This window comes from Nicotiana attenuata, chromosome 7 (genome assembly GCF_001879085.1).
Source record: "Nicotiana attenuata strain UT chromosome 7, NIATTr2, whole genome shotgun sequence".
Lineage (NCBI taxonomy): Eukaryota > Viridiplantae > Streptophyta > Magnoliopsida > Solanales > Solanaceae > Nicotiana > Nicotiana attenuata.
In genome coordinates, this window is record NC_031995.1 from 47,045,592 (window position 1) to 47,064,331 (window position 18,740).

The window sequence follows — 18,740 nt, forward strand, 5'->3', positions numbered from 1 at the left end:
CGATTATTTGGTGGATGAATTTGGAACTTACTTTGGAAAAATAATTTAGAAATTTGAGAATTTGATATGCTCATATCATGAAATGTTTAAAATGTCATTCGTATTGTGGGACTGTTGTTTTTATGCTGAAGTATATTCTTTTCACAAAAATAAACTTTAAGGTTTTGCAAATTGGTTAACACGTTTAAAGTGTCCAAACAAAGATTTCAATATTTGAATTCATATTGAGATCCTAATCCTCTCATCCAAACAGGTTCTTTTGTCTCTGCTTTTCCGTTGCTACAGTTTGAAGCGAGTTGCACAATGCCGTCTCTCCAAACAGCATTGCCTCCTGAACTAGCCAACAATGCTATCCGAGTTAGTACCATTCACTGGTCAGCTATTTGATTATATGACAGCCTCAAAACTTTCTTTCAAGTGATTTATGCCGCATTTGTTTCTTTGTCTCTTAGCTTTATCGTGAGTGTCTCCGACGAGCAAAATATATTGGTAGCAAGGTATGTTATTCTTCTTTATGTTGGTCTGAAATTATATTATTTGTGGTGTTGGTTGTCTTAAACATTTCTCACTTTACTTTAGCCCACTCTTTTAGTTTTGATCATCTTTTTTTGTGGTCCTTAAAATTCAGATGCGTGATAAGTTGGTTGATATTAAGCACAGTCTATTTATGTGAACTATGGTGGAGATTATGTGAAGGCGATTAATTTATTCACCTCCATCCAGGTTATTAACTCCATGAACACATTGCCCTTACTCACAACAGGAGGTGCACCCACTGTTCTTTAAATCCTTTGATTTATTCTCAATGTTTATGGTCAGGAAGGGATGTTGTGACGATGTGCTTGCTCTGAGCGATTTCAGTTGCCTTTTATCTCCACAAATTTATTAGGTGGAGATCTGAATTTCACCTGTGGATTTATATTCTCTAGTTTGACATTTACTTCAATTGTCGTCCTGGAGATGACATGCTTTAGAGCCAGAGAACCCCAAAAAGGACTACACTCGTGCCCATAATCTAAAACCTTTTTTGTGGGGCAAAAGGAGTAGTCATGATTATGCTGGTTGGGAGGTTTACTGTTTGGGAGGAGGAGATACAACAACTACGCCTCAGTCCCCACAAGTTGGGGTCAGTTATATGAATCCTAACTTCTCTCTCCGGGCGGCTGAGAGGAGGAGATAAGGTGAGAACAACAAGAGAGAGGGGATAGAGAAAGAGGAAGTCAGTTTTGTCCATGAAATTAATTGGAGATTTCAAAATGCGGTACACGTGTGAAAATTGGAATGCAGAATTACTACCCTTCTGTAAATTCTAGCCGCTGCCAAACTCTTGAATGGGATAATAGCCAAAATTACTCCTTTGCCTACTTTGCTTTTGAAATACAAAATAAATGGAGTTATTCCAACATGACCAAATTCATTTGTGATTGTCAGGGGATTCCTTTATGCCTTGGCATATGTATGATAGATTCATTTATATTGCAAATCTGTACACCAGTGACAAATAATTTTTTTTGTTGCCAAAGGGAGACAAATGATTTTAAACATTTCCCTGCTCTTCTGTTAGACTAATCCTGTTCTAGATCATCCAAGGGAGACTGGTTATTTCATCCTTGATAACATGCCTGTTTCGAGTGTGGTACTTATTTTTGGAGAGCCTACAATATCCCTTCATGTTTCCGTTGGTTGTTTCTTTAAGATTACCAATTTTCTTAAAGCTAAGAAAGAGAAAAGTGGGGGCTGAGTTGAATACTTGGATGTTCCTGTGGCTAAAGCTTTTCCTAGGATTATCTCACCTACCTTTATGCTTCCAGTAGTCTCCTGGCTGGGTTTGCATTACTTTTAGTTTTCATTCTTTTACTAAGATGAGTTTTGTCTATTGGAAACAACCTCTCTATCCTCTGCGTAAACACTACCCTGCCCAGACCCCACGGTGTGGGATATTATTGGGTCTGTTGTTGTTGTCGTACTAATATGAGTTCTCCTTATCATTTTTCTTTATTTCTAGAGGAAAGCAGCCCAATCTATTATCTAAGTTGCTCGGACACGGGTGTGGGCGTCTGACACGGGTGCGGATCTAGAGGTCGGATCCTTCGAGATGTAATTCTAAGATTCGGGGATACGGATACTAGTACGGATATGGATGCGGGGATCCTACTAAAAACAATCCAAAAATAAAAAAGTATCTCTAAATTATGAGAAATTTTGTGAAATACTTACGCATAGCTTGTAAAATGGATTTCTTTTTTATTCTCAAGTTGTAGATAAGTAAATGATTGATTTAACAGATAAGGTATGCTATTTTCCTCAAATTTACCCTAGTTTTGGTTCTGATTTCGGGAATCAAAATGTATCTCGTCTCGAATTTTTCCGTCTGTCGTGGTCAAAGTATTCAAAATTGTTTGACCAGATCCGGTACGGATCCCATACCCACACCTATACTAGTGTCGTGTAGACACGGGTGCGGCACCTAAATTGCCATGTCGGAGCAACTCAGTCTATTATTGACTGGAAGGGGAGAGAAAATCTGTATTCATGTCATTCACTAATTACTTGTTAGACTGAGCATCATCGATAAAAATTTATAAAGGAAAAGATAAGCTCCTTTTTTGTCTTCCGTTGATGTCTGCTCAGAAGCGTTTTACTGACCTCAGCAATGAAGATATGCAGGTTGCATGTTCTCATGCTGGCTACTCTATGATTTGAATTTCTCATCTCCCTTGTAAATAAATTTCATTAAGCTTTTGAGCAGTGCCTGAACATTTTATCACCAACCAACCACTCCTCCCTCCCCGCCCGGGGGTGGGGGGTGTGGTGGTGGTGGTGGTGGTGGTGGTGGGTGTGTGTGTGTGTGGGGTTTAAACGAAAGGAGTATAACTCGTTAAATATTTGTATAGAGCTGGTCTTTTAACTGGACATCAGGCGTGAGAAAGACTTATTTTGTGAAAAAATCCTAGAAAACTTGAAGCACTGGGAATATTTTTTTTTTTGATTAAATACATTGTTGCATTAAAAGGCATCAAGAAGATGCAAGAGTACAAGGAGCTACTTACAAGAAGCAGATATACAAAAAAACAAAAGTGAGTTGAAGCACTGGGAATATAGGGCCAGCGCTAGGCTTGATCCTTTTCTTCTTCTTCTTTTTTTTTTTTCCTGTCAAATGGAATTATCATTCTTGCTTATGATAAAGGATTCCTTTGCTGAGATGCTTTATCCAAATCTGGTGTTGCCATTCCTTTTCTTTTTGCAACAACAAAAAGATATAAATATTACTCCTAATAGCTTATTTTCTGTTTATCTTTTGAGAACTAGCTACTTACATAGCAACTGTTGCGAACTTGCAGCAACATAACACAGAGCTTCTTGTTGGTATGGTGAGACAGCAGTTCAAAAAGCATATGCACGAGACAGATCCGGATAGAATTCAGAAATTGAAGGATGAGTGAGTTCATTCTGCCCCTTTTCCCCATAAAATGAATGTCTACCAAACTGGCGAGCGTTTTATAAGGATTTTATTTTAGAGTTCACTCACGTGCCCCCTTCTGATTGAAAGCAGTCTTTTAGCTTTCTTGGTCTCTTCTGCTGTGGTTTTCTGGCACTCTTCTTCTAGATATCTTGTAGGATTAGAGAGAGAAGTACATTGACACTCTAGTACACTTTCCCAAGAACCTACACCACATCCTGATTCTACCTATTTGGTGCATTTTCTTTTGTTTATCTTTGACTTCTTTTAAATTTCTTTTCCTTAATTCACATTGCATCCCTCTAAGGATTGCTCTTAGTGAAGCCATTGTCTTTCTTTTGGTATTGTAGTGCTGCGAGGGGGCTCATAAACCACATGTTGCATGAATCTGAGAAGATGACTGGCCGGAAATTCAGCCAGAGTTCTTGAAATTGCCTGTTCCAAGCAAATTGGCTTTTAGGACCAGACTGAAAGTTTGTTATTAGCCTGATGTTTTATTAGCATAATTAGTGCAGACCATACAGCCGTGCTAAAAGTTTTACGAGAAGTTGAGCTTGTGATGAGGCTCATTGTAATCTGAAGAACGTGGCGTCATTTCTGATTATCCCGTGAATACATTTTTCCATGTTCTTGATCGATTAGAGCCCTGGAATAATTAAAACATATTCCCTCTGTTGTAGACTTGTCACCTTTCAGTTTGAGGTTCGATTTTCCATTCTGTTTTTTCTCCACCTTTGAAGGTCAACTTTACTACAGTTTGGCCAGGAATTTTGAGAAGTATTTGTGGTACTTTTGAGATGAAAAGACCTTAGTCTTTTAATACTAGTGTATAACTCAATAAAAATGTTAAAGTGATGAATTTATTTGCATTATTTTTTCTTCCGTAAATAAGTTAATTGACCCTGAAAATCATATAGTAAACGTTTGGGGGGTGTAAATGGTGAAAATGACAACTGCATTGTAAATTGTAGAGCAGCTCTGCTTTTCACCAAAGAGTTAGTTTCGGGGGAACAAAAATCAGATCGAGAACCAGAAAGTTGAGCAATTTATTCTTTTAACTTGTGCCAGGAAAAGTTCTCACTTTTCTTTTCCTTTATCTGTTTGTTTCCTTTTCTTTCTTGTTTTCTTTATCCCCTAGTACTTGATAGACCAAACTTATATACACTGTTAATATAAAAATATAATGTTTTTACGCTATTAGTAGTGTAATTCAACTTGTTAACACAGATAACAAATTTACTAATAATAGAATAGTTATTCACGATTTCTATTTAGGTGGACTTGATGGTTAAATTTTTGTTTTACGGTTAAACCCCAATATTACAAATAACTTACTATAATCGGTTAAACTACACTAAATTGTGGTTAACTTGAATTCTCATACAAAGTCATAATTACCTGGCACAGAGATAAATTCTTATTCTCAATCGGATTACTTGGTGCTCCACATTCTCCAAAGCTAAAAGCAAAGAGGAGTATGTTAACAGTACTTAGTTATGCTTTCCTTTAATAAATGAGAAGGTGAAAGAAATTGACAAGAATAATGGCCTGCAGCTAAGTGCAAGATTGCAACCTCTGAAACAAGTGTTGGATGTCTGTAAATGGATAAGTATTTTTTACTAGTAATTTGAGCTAGTTTTAGTTGAAACTGTGAGTATTTGGTCGTCTTGCTTCCCTAGTTGTGGAACTGAAGCATCCACCTCGACCAAGACGAGGTCTTCCCCCTTAATAACACGAAGACTGTACCGTACGTACATCATGTTACAATTGAAAGCCTTTGGCTTTGGATGCTAACAAAACCTGTGGCTGGTGTGGCATTGCAGCTTGTAACCTTCGAACTGCATATACGTCTAATCTCACCTCCACCTCTTGTCATCATTGCCATCCAAAATCTCCCCATCATCAGCAAATAAAAAACCTTCATTTTCCTGCTAAATAATAAGAAATCCTCAAAACCTTCAATAATGATGCATGCATTTTCTTTTGCTTTCAAATACAAAGTGAAGTATTAATCAAGTCTGTAAAGGATGATGGAGTTACTTGTATCTTCTGCTTGGAGCCGTGAAAAGCTATAAGATGTGTTCCCAGACCTGATTTCCTGGTAAGCTTCCAATGGCCATGAAGCCAAAGTAGCCCCAAAGGACTAAGGTAGACTGCAGCAAGTTGCTCAACCTTTGGATCATCCCAAGTTCATGAATTTCACTATGACTGGAGATTCCTATAACTTACAAGATATAGGAAAGGAAAATAGTTGCATTGAATGAAAGAACTGAAATGAACAAAATCATATCCGAGATGATGGTTCTTGTTTTGGTAAACCAATGGACTCTGTGTATGGATCGAAATCTGACCACACGCAGATCAGCATTAAAAGGAATGGCGAGGGGTCGACTAAGCCATGGTCATATTCATAAGACATCATAACAACGGGTATCTCGGCCGCTGCCGGGATCGAACTATCGGAAAGCTTGTACGGCGAAGCATATGTCGTGATATTTAATGGGAACGACCCAACGCACAATGAACAGACTAAGGCACTCTGGCTAAGAACCGTTGGATAAAAGGGAATACTTACTACTCCCTCCGTTCCAGTTTATGTGAACCTATTTCCTTTTTGGTCCGTTCCAAAAAGAATGACCCCTTTCTAAATTTGGAAACAATTTAGGTTAACCTTACAATTCTACCCTTAATGAGAAGCTTTTATAACCACACAAATACTCTGGACCCCTTTTTGACTTGTTTAGGACCACACATTCCAAATGTCTTTATTTTTTCTTAAACTCTGTGCCCAGTCAAACACGTTCACATAAATTGGAACGGAGGGAGTATATATATAGGGGGAAGGTAACAAGAAAGGGAGACTCTCTCCTACACAAAAAAAAAAGTGGCAGAAGAACCAGAGAATGCTACAAGAGAAAAACAAGAGAAGTTGCGGATCTAGGCGGCAAATCTTTGTAATAATCTTTCTTGAGTTAATAAAGATAGATCCTGCAACTATTAATGGCATTCCCTCTTTTCCACCTTTATTCTTGCATTACGGAACAATACATCATGAATGTAAGTATGTCGTTTATATTTGATATCTTTTATAAGTATTAAAAGTTCATGAGCTTGACTATATCTTATTCTCCTATTCAATGCGCTTTGATCTAGAGTTAATTATCTTCGGCTAGGATTTATCCTCTATTTTCTTATTAATTGGTTTAACAAAAAGCTTAATACTTTTTGGTCAAACACTCTGCATTGTTGATACGTATATACTTCAGCCAAGTTCTCATTCTCACTCATATAGTTTTACCAGGAATGTCCGTCCAGATTAATACCATCAGTGGCACTCTGTAATCTGCTATGAAGGCTCGAAGCCGACCTGAAAGAGGGACAAACAATATAGAACATCTTCTCTAGAATTAACCTTATTTGGCGAGACAATTCATGATTAGGATAAATGAAGGTCATACAACAATTTCCTCTTTAAGCGAAGGGGAATAGAGGGAAGAGGCTGAAGACAAAACCTATAGTTTTACTGTAACGACCCGACCGGTCGTTTTGAGCTCTAGCGCGTCGTTCAGCAGTTTGAGGCCATGAGCAGCTTCACTTCAGGTATTATGACTTGTACGCATGGTCAGAATTGAATTCCGGGAAGTTCGGAGTTTATTTGGAAAGAGAATTCTCATTTCGGAAGCTTTAAGTTGAAAGAATTGACTAAGACTGGATTTTTGAGTAAACGACTCAGAATCGGGATTTGAAGGTTCCAACAGATTCGTATGATGATTTCGGACTTGGGCGTATGTCCGGATCGGGTTTTGGAGGACCTGGGAACGTTTCGGTACCTATTGTGGAAGTTAGCATTTTTGGAGGAATTTCATAAGGTTGGGTTGAAGTGCATTTCAGTGTTGTCAACGTCCGTTTGGGATTCCGAGTTTGGGAATAGCTCCGTATGGTGATTCCGAAATTGGGAGCGCGATCGGAAGTGGATTCGGAGATCTGTAGGTCGTTTTGGAGTCATTTGGCTAAAGATAGAAATTTGAAGGTTTTTGAGAAGTTTGACCGGAAGTGGACTTTTTGATATCGGGGTCGGATTCCAATTCCGGAAGTTGAAGTAGGTCCGTAATGTCGAATATGACTAGTGTGCAAAATTTGAGGTCAATCGGACGTGATTTGATAGGTTTCAGCATCGAATGTAGAAGTTTGAAGTTCTAAAGTTCATAAAGTTCGAATTGGGGTGTGATTCGTGATTTCGGCATTGTTAGATGTGATTTGAGGCCTCGAGCAGGTCCGCATTATGTTTTGGGACTGGTTGGCATGATTGGTTGGGGTCCCGGGGGCCTCGGGTGGATTCCGGATGGTTAACGGATCGAATTGGAATTTGGAGGAAGAGCTGAAGCTGCTGCCTTCTGGTGTAACCGCACCTGCGAGACTTGGGCCGCAGATGCGGGACCGCACCTGCGGTAGTTGAGGCACAGAAGCGGAAAGGGGAGCCTGGTGAGAAACCGCAGGAGCGGTACAGGGGCCGCACCTGTGGAACCGCAGAAGCGGTCGTGCGCAGGTGCGGAAATGCTGTAGGCAGTAAGGTTCTTTAAATCGGTGGTCTTGGCTATTTTATTCCATTTTACTCTTGTTTGAGCAATTTTTGGAGAGCTTCAAGAGAGGGATTTCATCATCAAACATGAGGTAAGTTAATTCCACCCCTTGTGAGTTAAATACATGATATTATTACGGATTTGAGCAAGAAAAATTGGTAGAAACTTGGGGTTTTGGTGGGAAGACCTAGGATAGGTATTTTTGGATTTTGACCACGATTTTCGGCATGAAATTAAGAGTAAATTACATATTTGAGTTCGTAAGGTTATGGGTAAACTTTATCTTCGAGAAATTTCGGAATCCGGGCACATGGGCCCGAGGGCATTTTTGTCAACTTCTCGATCGGGGTTAGGAGTTGTTATAAATTGGATTATTAGGAGTAATTGGGCATATATTAATGGATTTGCATAATCATTGGCTAGTTTTGGAGCATTGTGCATCGATTTGAGTCTTCGGAAGGGCGTGGAATGCGGGTTATGGAACTTCGGAGCGAGGTGAGTCTCCTTTCTAACCTTGTAAGAGGGAATTGTCCCCATAGGTGAATTAATTGAATATGTGCTGTTAATTGTGGGGGCTACGTACGCACGAGGTGACGAGAGTCCGTGCGTAGCTACTATTATGCTTAAGTCCGGGTAGTTTAGGACCCAAAAATATGCTTTACCTGTAATATTTGCAATCTTGTTGACAATTTGAAATGTTTAAAACGTATTGAAATGTATAAATGAATTTATAAAAAACTAGACATCGTTTCTTGGCTTTTAAAAAGAGATATTTCCTTGTATTAGATAATTGATTCCCTGATGATTTCTTGATTGACTGTTTGGAGTGTTTATTTAAATTTGACCGCGTCGCATGTATGATTCGCGAGCGGGAAAATAGATGCATCTATGGTTCGCGTCATTTGATCCTCTGGCAGTGCACAGTTTAAATATTGTTGGATCGGGACGTACGTCTTCGGCATGATTTGCGCATGCTTGTATTGCTTGCCTTTAAATTTATTGAAGTGATATTGTTTCTTCCCGGCTTGAGAATTAATGTATAAATGATGAAAAGGGATTTGGGAATTTCCTATAAAAGAAAGAATTGTTTACTTGCTTCACTCTATTGAATTGAAATCCTGTTTATAAAAATCCTCGATTTATTATATTATTGACGTATCATTATTGGACCACTAGTAAGTGTCAAAGTCGACCTCTCGCCTCTACTTCTTCGACGGGATACTTACTGAGTACACGTTGTTTTCGTACTCATGCTACACTTGCTGTGCATTTTTGTTGCACACGCACATGTACTTCTAGTGTCCTACTGGGCGTAGCAGCATGGATGATACGGAGACTAGGTGAGTTGCATTTCCCGAGGCGACCCGCAGCCAGTATAGTCTCTTTCAGCGATTGTATTTACTTCTGTCCAATTTATATTCCGGACAGTTATTGTACTTTATTCGATTTCTTAGTAATTGCTGATGTACTTGTGACACCGAGTTCTGGGATAATTATGGGATTATTTAATATTAAGTTTGTTAGAGACATCAATATCTATTCAGTGGAATTCATTACTTACTGTCTAATAAGTTAAACGAACGATTTCAAAAATATTAAAAAAAGAAATTACTGTGAGCACGTGATTTTTTCTCTATATGAATTACTCCTATAAAATTCAAGAAAATAAAAATTTTCCATTATTTGCAATTTTATAGGATTTTGTGAGAATTTGTGCTAATTGTTTGTATTTCTGTGCATATATATTTTTGTTAAAAAAATCATGAAAATGTCAAAATACCACGTATTGCATTTAGGTGTCATTTTCATATTTTTTTGGGATTAATTAGTTCATTATTTATTTTATTAAAAATAAAAATCACAAAAAATTGGTTTACTTTGCATTTTTAGTCTTTTAATTCTAATTTAGTAATTTTCTTTTCTGTAATTTAGGATTAACTAATTTTGTAAATACCACAATTAGATAATTAGCTTATTGTGGCAAATTAGATTAATTTTGAGATGTAATTTAGGATTTTTAGTCAATTAAAGAAAAAGAAGAAGAGAAAAAGAAAAACAAAAGAGGAAAGAAATTAAAAGGGTCAGCTTAATTAAAATTGGGCCAGCATTCGAATTTTGCCCGGAACCCTTGCCCATTTCCCCAAGCCCAATCCATACCCGGTCCAAAGCCTTCAGTCCACGAGACCTTTGAAACGACGTAGTATGGGGACAACACTACGTCGTTTTGAGTTCGGTTGTGTAAGTTAATCTTGGCCCTTCCTCTTCCATCATCTAACGGCCTCAAGAGCTTCGTCCCTTTTAATTAAAACTGTCTAAATGTAACCAAATTAGCCTAGGACCCCTGTGTTAGCTTCTCTTTCATCTCGTCTCCCACCACCGTCCGCCACCCACCGGATTTCGCCATCGGCGGCGGTGGAGCTCCAAACTCCACCAAAAACTAACCATACACTCCCCATACTCCCTCAAACACTAGGCCGGTATCGATTTCCCCAAAATCTCCACCCGTCTCCCTTAATTTCAAATCTAAAAACAAAACCCTTGATCCGTTCCCGTCCTTGATTCATCATGCAAAGGCCTGGTTTCATGTTCTCTAATCTTTGAAGACAAATTTGGCCTGAAACGATTGTTAGTCGTTTGTTATCACAAGAACAGTCGATTAACACTTATTTCGGTTTAAATCGGAAAAGCCGGGGTGTTGCCTAATCTAAGTCGTTTGTCTGCCCAAGTATTAGGTATTTCTTTCTCTTGGTTCCTTTTCTGGTTCTCTGTTCCCCTCTTTTCTTTATCTTCTTCTCCTTTTCTTTCAAAAATAAAGAAATTTAGTTTTTCTTTCTTTGTGCTTGACCTCAGAGTAAGTTAGTTTATCAAATTGCTATTAAACGTCTTAACATGGTTTAGTTTTGTGTAGCCTTTAAATCAGTGTAATTCTTTACTAATTATTTCTAATTTCTTTGTTTAGTTTTGTTACGATTCCTTGGTCCAGATGAGTTGGTTCATTGTGGTTATTTTTGATTTCGTTTATTCAGATTATTGCTGTTTTCTTCTTCTTCCGAAAATTGCTTTGTTTTGGGCTTTGTTTGGTTTGGGGCCTGCCTTGCATGCAGACAAGCCCATTATTACTAAGGCCCAAAGGGTTGTGGGGTTTTGGAATTTTCAGTTGTTTAAAGGGTTTCAAGTCCCAGCTGTGTTGGAAGGTAATTGGAAGGTGTTTTAAGGGCATCTGGGGGAATTTAATAAGGGGAATCTTCCTTAACCGTTTGGGAAGTTTCTAGGAAGGTGGGATTGGGGTTGGTTCAATAAACAGGCTCTAATTTCTGGGTTTGAAATGAAAAGATGAAAATTGGGGAAGGGGTAAATAGTCAAGTTTGCTGCCCTAAAGGCTGGCTATAAAGGGCTCATTTCCTGCATTTGTTAGGCAGAGATTAGAGGTCCAAAACACAGAAACGGCTGAAAAATTTCCAGCCTCACTTTCTTTGCTTTAACCTTCCGAAAAGGCCATTTTCTTACTCTGAAAACAAAAAAATACTAAAAATTCCTGCATCTTTTGGGTTGTAATTGGTCTTGATTTCGCTCCTTAGTTTTGGTTGTTCATCGGAAATCAAAAGCTTCAAGGAATTCTTGGATTTGCTGTGTTTGGATTTGCTGATTCACCTACTCTGCTGCTACTGCTGAACTCTTCATTTTCTTTGGTTTATTTGGATATCCAGGTACCTCTTTGGACTTTATTGGATGTGAAGCTCAAACTTGAAGCATGTAATTGAATGATGAGATTTAAGCATTAGTTCAGCTGATATTGTGTTGAATCTATCTTTGTTTTTCTTTGCATTACACTGGTTTTACTATGTGATCTACTGAATTTACCCATGCTGTTGACAGTATCTTTTAGGGTTGTATTAAACTTTAGCTTAGCATGTGATTTTAGTTTTGGATGAATTCTTCCTGTCAAATATATTATATTTGGACTTTAGTTTTGTCGTTTAGTTTTAGCTAGTTGAACTCTTACTGTTGTGTATTTGATTTTGGACGTTTATGGTATGGACTTAATTTAGGTGAATAACATTCAAGTTAATGGTGATGTTGAGTTCCAGGTCAACTCTCATCATGACCTGGTTGTTTTAGATTTTGGTTTTTTGGTATTTGAATGAATTCAAGAATTACTATTGCATTGTAATGTCTGGTGTAAATGTCTGAAGTATTCTACTGTTGCAGTCACTATATGTATGAATTTAACATCAGTTAATAGTAGCTTTGGTCTTAAAAATACATGTGGCTTGAGTATTCATCGAGTGCTAGTGTTCTAATGTTCTGCAATTTAGATTTAAAATAGATGGTGAATCTTTTATTTGGTTTGATGAAATCAATTAGTCTAACGTGAATTAATGTTTGATTGATCAAAGTGTAATAAATATTTGAAATGCTGAACCACATCCCTTAAACAACCAGGCCCATTAGATGGCCCAAGACTGCCTGGCCCAAGCTGGCTCGTGTATCTCAAGCCCAATCCTTTGTCACTGTCCAGTAGATTTGGTCGCCTGGCCTTAATAGCCCAAGGAGCTTATACGCTGGGCCATTTCTTTGAAACGATCCATGGCCCAATTGTGCTCACAATCAATAGCTTCCTTTAATTTCGAACCATTTGCAAATGCAAGTGTCTTTAGGCCTAGTTAAATATGACCCTTGTAATTAGATTGAGGTGTGCCATTTTAACCAAATCACCTATGGCCCTCACAAATACTTTAATTAGGCATTAATGATGAATATGCGTAATAATCCCTTAGGGTCGTTTAAAATACAATTGTGATTGTGTACACGTTCACATGATTACAATTCTAAAAACCAATTCGGAGTATGCGTTCGCAACTTCGAGCAAACTTCCTTAATAATAAAATAGTTTTAATAGGTCATTAATTAATCTTAGTTCATATAGTTCGAGGTGTGCCATCCACGATTTAATCACACATGGCCCTCGCATTAATTTCATAATTTAGATATAAAAATGACAAATGTTCGTAGTTTGCTTTAGGCACGTGCAATATACTATCGTGGTTGTGGACACGTTCGCGTGAGATGACTACGATTTCTAAAAACAAAACCGGAGTATGCGTTCGCGCAACTTCGGCCAAATTTTCTTAATAACAATAAAGCGTTATTAATTGTGGACTCGTTCGCGTGATATGATTTTTTACGCGCCAAACAAATGGGTACACGTACGCGTGACCCGTTTCAAGATAATTTCTTAATTAAAAGAGGTAAATGCACATAGGTTCTATAAGGAGTAATTAGACAATTTAATAAGCCAAGTATGATCAAAGCGACCGTGCTAGAACCACGGAACTCGGGAATACCTAACACCTTTTCCCGGGTTAACAAAATTCCTTATCCAGATTTTTGTGTTCGCAGACCGTAACTAGAGTCAATCTTTCCTCGATTCGGGATTTTAAACCGGTGACTTGGGACACCATAAATTATCCCAAGTGGTGACTCTGAATTTTAAATAAATAATCCCATTTCGATTGTCACTTAAATAGGAAAAAATTCCCTTATACCCTTCCGGGGTTGGTAAAAAGGAGGTGTGAGAGCTCTGGCAACTCCGCTGGGGAAAAGAACCCAGAACTTCAGGTTCAGGGTTCAAGAATTCGAGCTTGTTAAAATGATTTTTACTTGGCTTCATTTATTGTTAATATTACTGTATTCTGCGAACCTTTTGTGCTAGATGCTATATGTTTACCGCTTTAATATTGTTTGAATTGTATATAACTGTCTTCTTACGTCACCCCTCTGAGTCTTCTGAAAATGGTGCACACGTTCGCGTGGCCCGCTTTTTCTGTAGAAATCATACCAAATAGAACGAGGCTGGACCAGCGATAAGGCCGGGTAGACTTTAGTGCTCCCGATACATCGCCCCCTCTTCGGCCCCAGTTGTCCGCTCGGGAAACCCAAGTCTAGAACAAAAACCCAGGATTTAAACCTAGAAAAACACAGCCTCATGCCGGATCCCTTGTAGGAATGCTTGTTTGCATCACGTGCATTTGATTTAGGGGACTCAACACAGGGGTTGGGTCCGTCTAGGACATGTGTGCCCAAAATAACAGACCATCTTGATGCATCCTATGTGCTATGTGAACATTTATTTGTTTCGGCTTGCATGCTGACTGGCTAGGAAAAAATAAAGCAAGAGAAAAATCAAGAGTGATGTAGGGAAGGAAATAAAACCCGGTTCTGAGAAATCCCCAATATTTGAAAATGTCCCGAAACTCTGCCAAATTTCCCAAAAAAGAAAAAAAAAACAGAAAAAGGTAGTCATTTCAAAAGAGTCAAATACCGTGTCCTTTTCAAATGTGTCAAAACTGACCGAACTACGCAAGTCTGATTCTCACTGGATGTGGGATACGTAGGCAACCTACATAAGGTTCGGCCTTATTTTTGAAAAAAAAAGAGAGTAGATGGTCAAATAAATATAGTTTGGAGTTTTGATCAAAATAAGCCGATCCAGCTTCGGTAATGTCTTAAGCCGTTCTTGTCGAGATAGCCTTAGAGTATCTTTAGTTGTCGAAGGGCTATTTTCGTAAAAGAACGGACAAGTCTGTCGGTGAAGTATCATTTTCCCATAAAGTAGTCCTCCCCGGCCTCAAAATTTATTTGGAATTGGGAAGGGGCCACATTTGCAAAACGGTCATTTTGCTAAAGTTAGCATATAGGGGAAGGAATCATGGTCCATTGATTTTTCTTGTAGAAATTGGAAAACTTGTTTACACAAAAGGTCCACCAGAGTCAACCCTAACCTTAACCCTCCACAGGTACAAATGGATACCGTCCAGGACCCGTCACAAATGAACACTGCCCAGAACTCGTCAGAAGTGGTCAGGAAACAGGCTCAGTTGCACTTGCGTATGTGGTGGAATGATCTAGATGAAGATGGTCAGAAGTGGGTGAAAAAGCAGTTGGGTGCCCTTATAAACATTTTGGAGATCAAACCACGGGAAGATCTAATCAAGGGTTTGGTAACTTTCTAGGAGCTTGTCCACAATGTTTTTCGTTTCTCGGACTTTGAGATCACCCCTACTTTGGAGGAAATGGCCGGGTACATTGATTTTGACCGAGATTTTAGGAAGCAACAACTTATATTTCCGAGGGCTCCTTCGGTGCACAAGTTCTTTGACCTCCTGAATATCAGTAAACAGATGAAGAAGGCCCATGTAAGCAAAGGGTGTTGTTCTTTCCACTTCTTGTACTTCAGGTTCGAGTACTCAGCCGGGTTTGAAACGCATGAAAAGGGTTTGAGGAACAAACAAAATAAGGGCCTTTGGCAAATTCATCGCCGGTTCGCTTTTATTGTGGCGTTTTTAGGGATCATGGTTTTTCCGAATGAGGAAGGGATAGTGGATACTCGTATGGTCAGAATTGCACAAATCCTCACTACCAAGGAAGATCATACACTTGTCCCGTTAGTGATGGCGGATATTTATCGAGCATTGACATTGTGCAAAGCTGGGGCTCAATTCTTTGAAGGTTGCAATATCCTTCTACAAATGTGGTTGATCGAGAATCTTCGCCATCACCCCAGATTCATGAGTTATGGTTCGAGCCCGGATAACTTCATTACGAGTTACGAGGAAAGGGTAAAAGACTACAACGTGCCCGAAGGGTTCAAAGCCTGGGTCTCCCACTTGAAAGCTCTCAAAGAAAGTCAGGTCGAATGGACTACAGGATGGCTCCCGATGACAGAATCCATATACATGACAGCTACCAAGGGTTACCTGAGATTGATGGGTGTGAGGAGTATCCAGCCATATGCACCGCAGAGGGTCTTGAGGCAGTTAGGAAGATATTAGATTGTGCCCGAAGATGAAGATCTAACCACCAAGGTCATTGAGCTACATCCAGAAGCTGCATTTCCCGAGGCTTTAGTTCAGCAGGATTGGAATGGCTGCCGGTATCTGAAAAATGGCACCCAGGTACCAGATGTCGCAAAGGGGGAAGTGGATCCAAATTATGCTGCATGGTTTGAGAAAAGGTCATGCGTAAACAACGAACCAGAGCCCGAGCCCGAGCCCGAGCCCGAGAGGCCTGCCAAAAGACCTCATGTTCAAGCTTTTGACGACAAAATCTAAGAAAGGATGGCCTGGGGAGAAAAGGAGAAGGAATATCAAGCCGAGATTCGCGCCTTGAAAGAGAAGCTGAGAAACATGGAATTCAACAATGATCTCCAAGAACAAGAAGCCGAAGGTGAAAGAAGAAAGTTGGCCCAAGAGAATGAAGCTCTTCGAGCCCAAGTTCGAAAAATGAGAATAGCAATTGAGAACCCGGGCAGGAGCAAAAAAGACGAAAAGCTCATCTACAACCTTATGCAAAAGGTGCGTGATTTTGAGGATGATTTGCAAAAGACTGAAGCGCATCTAGCAGATGCCCGAGCTAAGTTAGCAAAGAATGCGGAGGGACGGGCCAGTTTCATTCGACAACTGAAGGAGAAGTATGACAAGGGAATGGTGAGTATAAAGAAAAAGGTTAATGTCCTTGAAAATGAAATCGCCAAGCAGGCGAGAGACTTCAAAGCAGAAAGGGAGCACTCTTATGCCCTGATGGCACAGCTAGAGAAAGACCTTCAGCAGCTTCAAGAGCAAAATCATACAGCCGAACAAGTTTTGGATGCCAGATCAGAGCAGATCGGACGGTTGCTACAGGAGAAGGGTATTATCAGGGAAAGGGTTAGAAGAATTGCGGACTACATTGTGATAAAGTGTAACGAGTGTGAAGACATGACCCAGTCCATGTTCTTCGCTTCAGTTATGATTTTTTTCCGGCAGATCATGGATGACTTGTTCCGCCTCCAAGAAGACATGGAGCAAAGGCCCGCAGCACGGCCAACTGGAGTAGCAGTGGAAACACTTATGTATTCTTGACTTTGTTTGTTCAAGTCTGTTTTTGTTAGTTTATTTTCGAGTCTGTATTGTCAGTTTGTTAGTTCATTTCAAGTCTGTATTTTCAGCTTTCTTTTGAAGTATGTTGGTCCACTCGTCGAGTCTGTCAGTCTTTATGAGAAGTCGTCGTAATCAGGATGTTTTTCTTTTATTGAAAACTCCAAAAATGTTTTTTTTACTATTTATTTATTTTGCACATATTCCCAGAATTACGCTTGATCTGATTCATGCGCCGTCATGATACGTAGGCAATCCCCATAGGATTCGATCATAACTATAAAATAAAAAGAAAAAAAGAGTGGAAATAAGCAAGAGGAAAAAATAATGGCAAAACAAGAGAGGGAAGAAATTGTGAGAATAAAAGAAAGAAAAGAGAGCCAACAAAGAAAGACGGGAATGAAAAGAGAGAAAGAAAATGCAAAATGAAAAGAATTAGTGAAAGTCGGGATGAAGCAAGCAGCCATTCAAATGCATGATAGAAAGAGTTAACTGTTTAGGTGCATTGCATCCCCAACGTGCGGTCGCCTATCTGTTAAGCTCTTAATCGCTAACAAGTTTGCTTGTTGTCATCAAATCCAGGCAGGTGGTTAGTTTGATTGGCATTCTGGCAACTCACACGTACAACACCAGGTCCAAAGACAAGCTGATCATGGCTGGCCAAGAACTAGATGCAAGTGTTATTGATCCGTCAAGAGAGGGGGAAGAGTCAGAGGTTAATCTGAAAGAGGAACTGTACAAGTTGAAACATCAGATGACCGAAATGTACCAAGCTTGGGTGAAAGGGCATCCCCCACCATCATACCCTGCCAACCCCGCTTTCGTCCCACCATTGGCTCAGTCCCAAGAACCTCCCACTGTTGATTCATCCCCACAAAATGCACCAGGTTTCGCCCACTACCACCATTATCAAGGCACCACTTCCCAAACCACACAAGCACCACCAGCTAAACCAATCCCATACCCCCCTCCACCAGCCACCCCTATTTTCGTGGCACCACCGCCAGCTACACTTCATCGATCCTCCAACGAGCCTTTGTTCCAGACCCAAGATAACCAATACTATCCCCCGGAGCCTACTTTCAAGGCCCCATATCATTACTCCTACACTCCCCGTTTCGACCTCCCAATTGAGACTGAGAAGCCACCTCAAAACCCAGAGCAGGAGGAGATGTTCAGGAAAGTAAAAAGCCTGGAACAATCGTTCAGAAGCATGCAGGGATTGGGAGACCAGGTGAGTGTGGCCTACAAAGATTTGTGTCTATTTCCTGATGTTCAGTTGCCTGTGGGCTTCAAGATGCCTAAATTCGACCTATATGACGGGCATGGAGACTCAGTGGCCCACCTGAGGGGATTCTGTAGCTAGATGAGAGGGTCAGGCGAAAAAGATGAGCTGTTAATGGCATACTTTAGCCAGAGTCTGAGTGGGGCCGCGCTGGAGTGGTACACTCGTCAAGATCATAACAGATGGTATACTTGGGATGATTTGGCCCAAGCTTTCACTCGTCATTTCCAGTACAACATCGAGATTGTTCCAGATTGATTGTCTCTAACTAAGATTGAGAAGAAGCCCAGTGAAAGCTTCAGAGAATATGGTTTTCGCTGGAGAGAACAAGCAGCAAGGGTTAACCCTCCAATGGAGGAGAACGAAATGGTGGAATACTTTCTGCAGGCTTTGGAGCCCACTTACTTTGGCCATCTGATATCGGCCATAGGCAAGTCATTCAACGAGGTAGTGAAGATGGGTGGCATGGTGGAAGAAGGGCTTAATTCAAGCAAAATCAT

The 18,740-nt window shown here is 39.8% G+C and overlaps 1 protein-coding gene across 2 annotated transcripts in view; it reads left to right on the plus strand.

The window, feature by feature from the left end:
- Positions 1-4,329, plus strand: part of LOC109229035 — an 8,438-nt gene extending 4,109 nt beyond the window's left edge. For both annotated transcript variants that reach the window (XM_019394340.1, XM_019394341.1), the window contains exons 2-5: positions 254-357; positions 453-497; positions 3,342-3,439; positions 3,811-4,329. In XM_019394340.1, the coding sequence (XP_019249885.1) occupies positions 304-357; positions 453-497; positions 3,342-3,439; positions 3,811-3,889 (276 nt within the window). In that variant the 5' untranslated portion in view covers positions 254-303 and the 3' untranslated portion in view covers positions 3,890-4,329. The remainder of the gene's footprint in view (positions 1-253; positions 358-452; positions 498-3,341; positions 3,440-3,810) is intronic.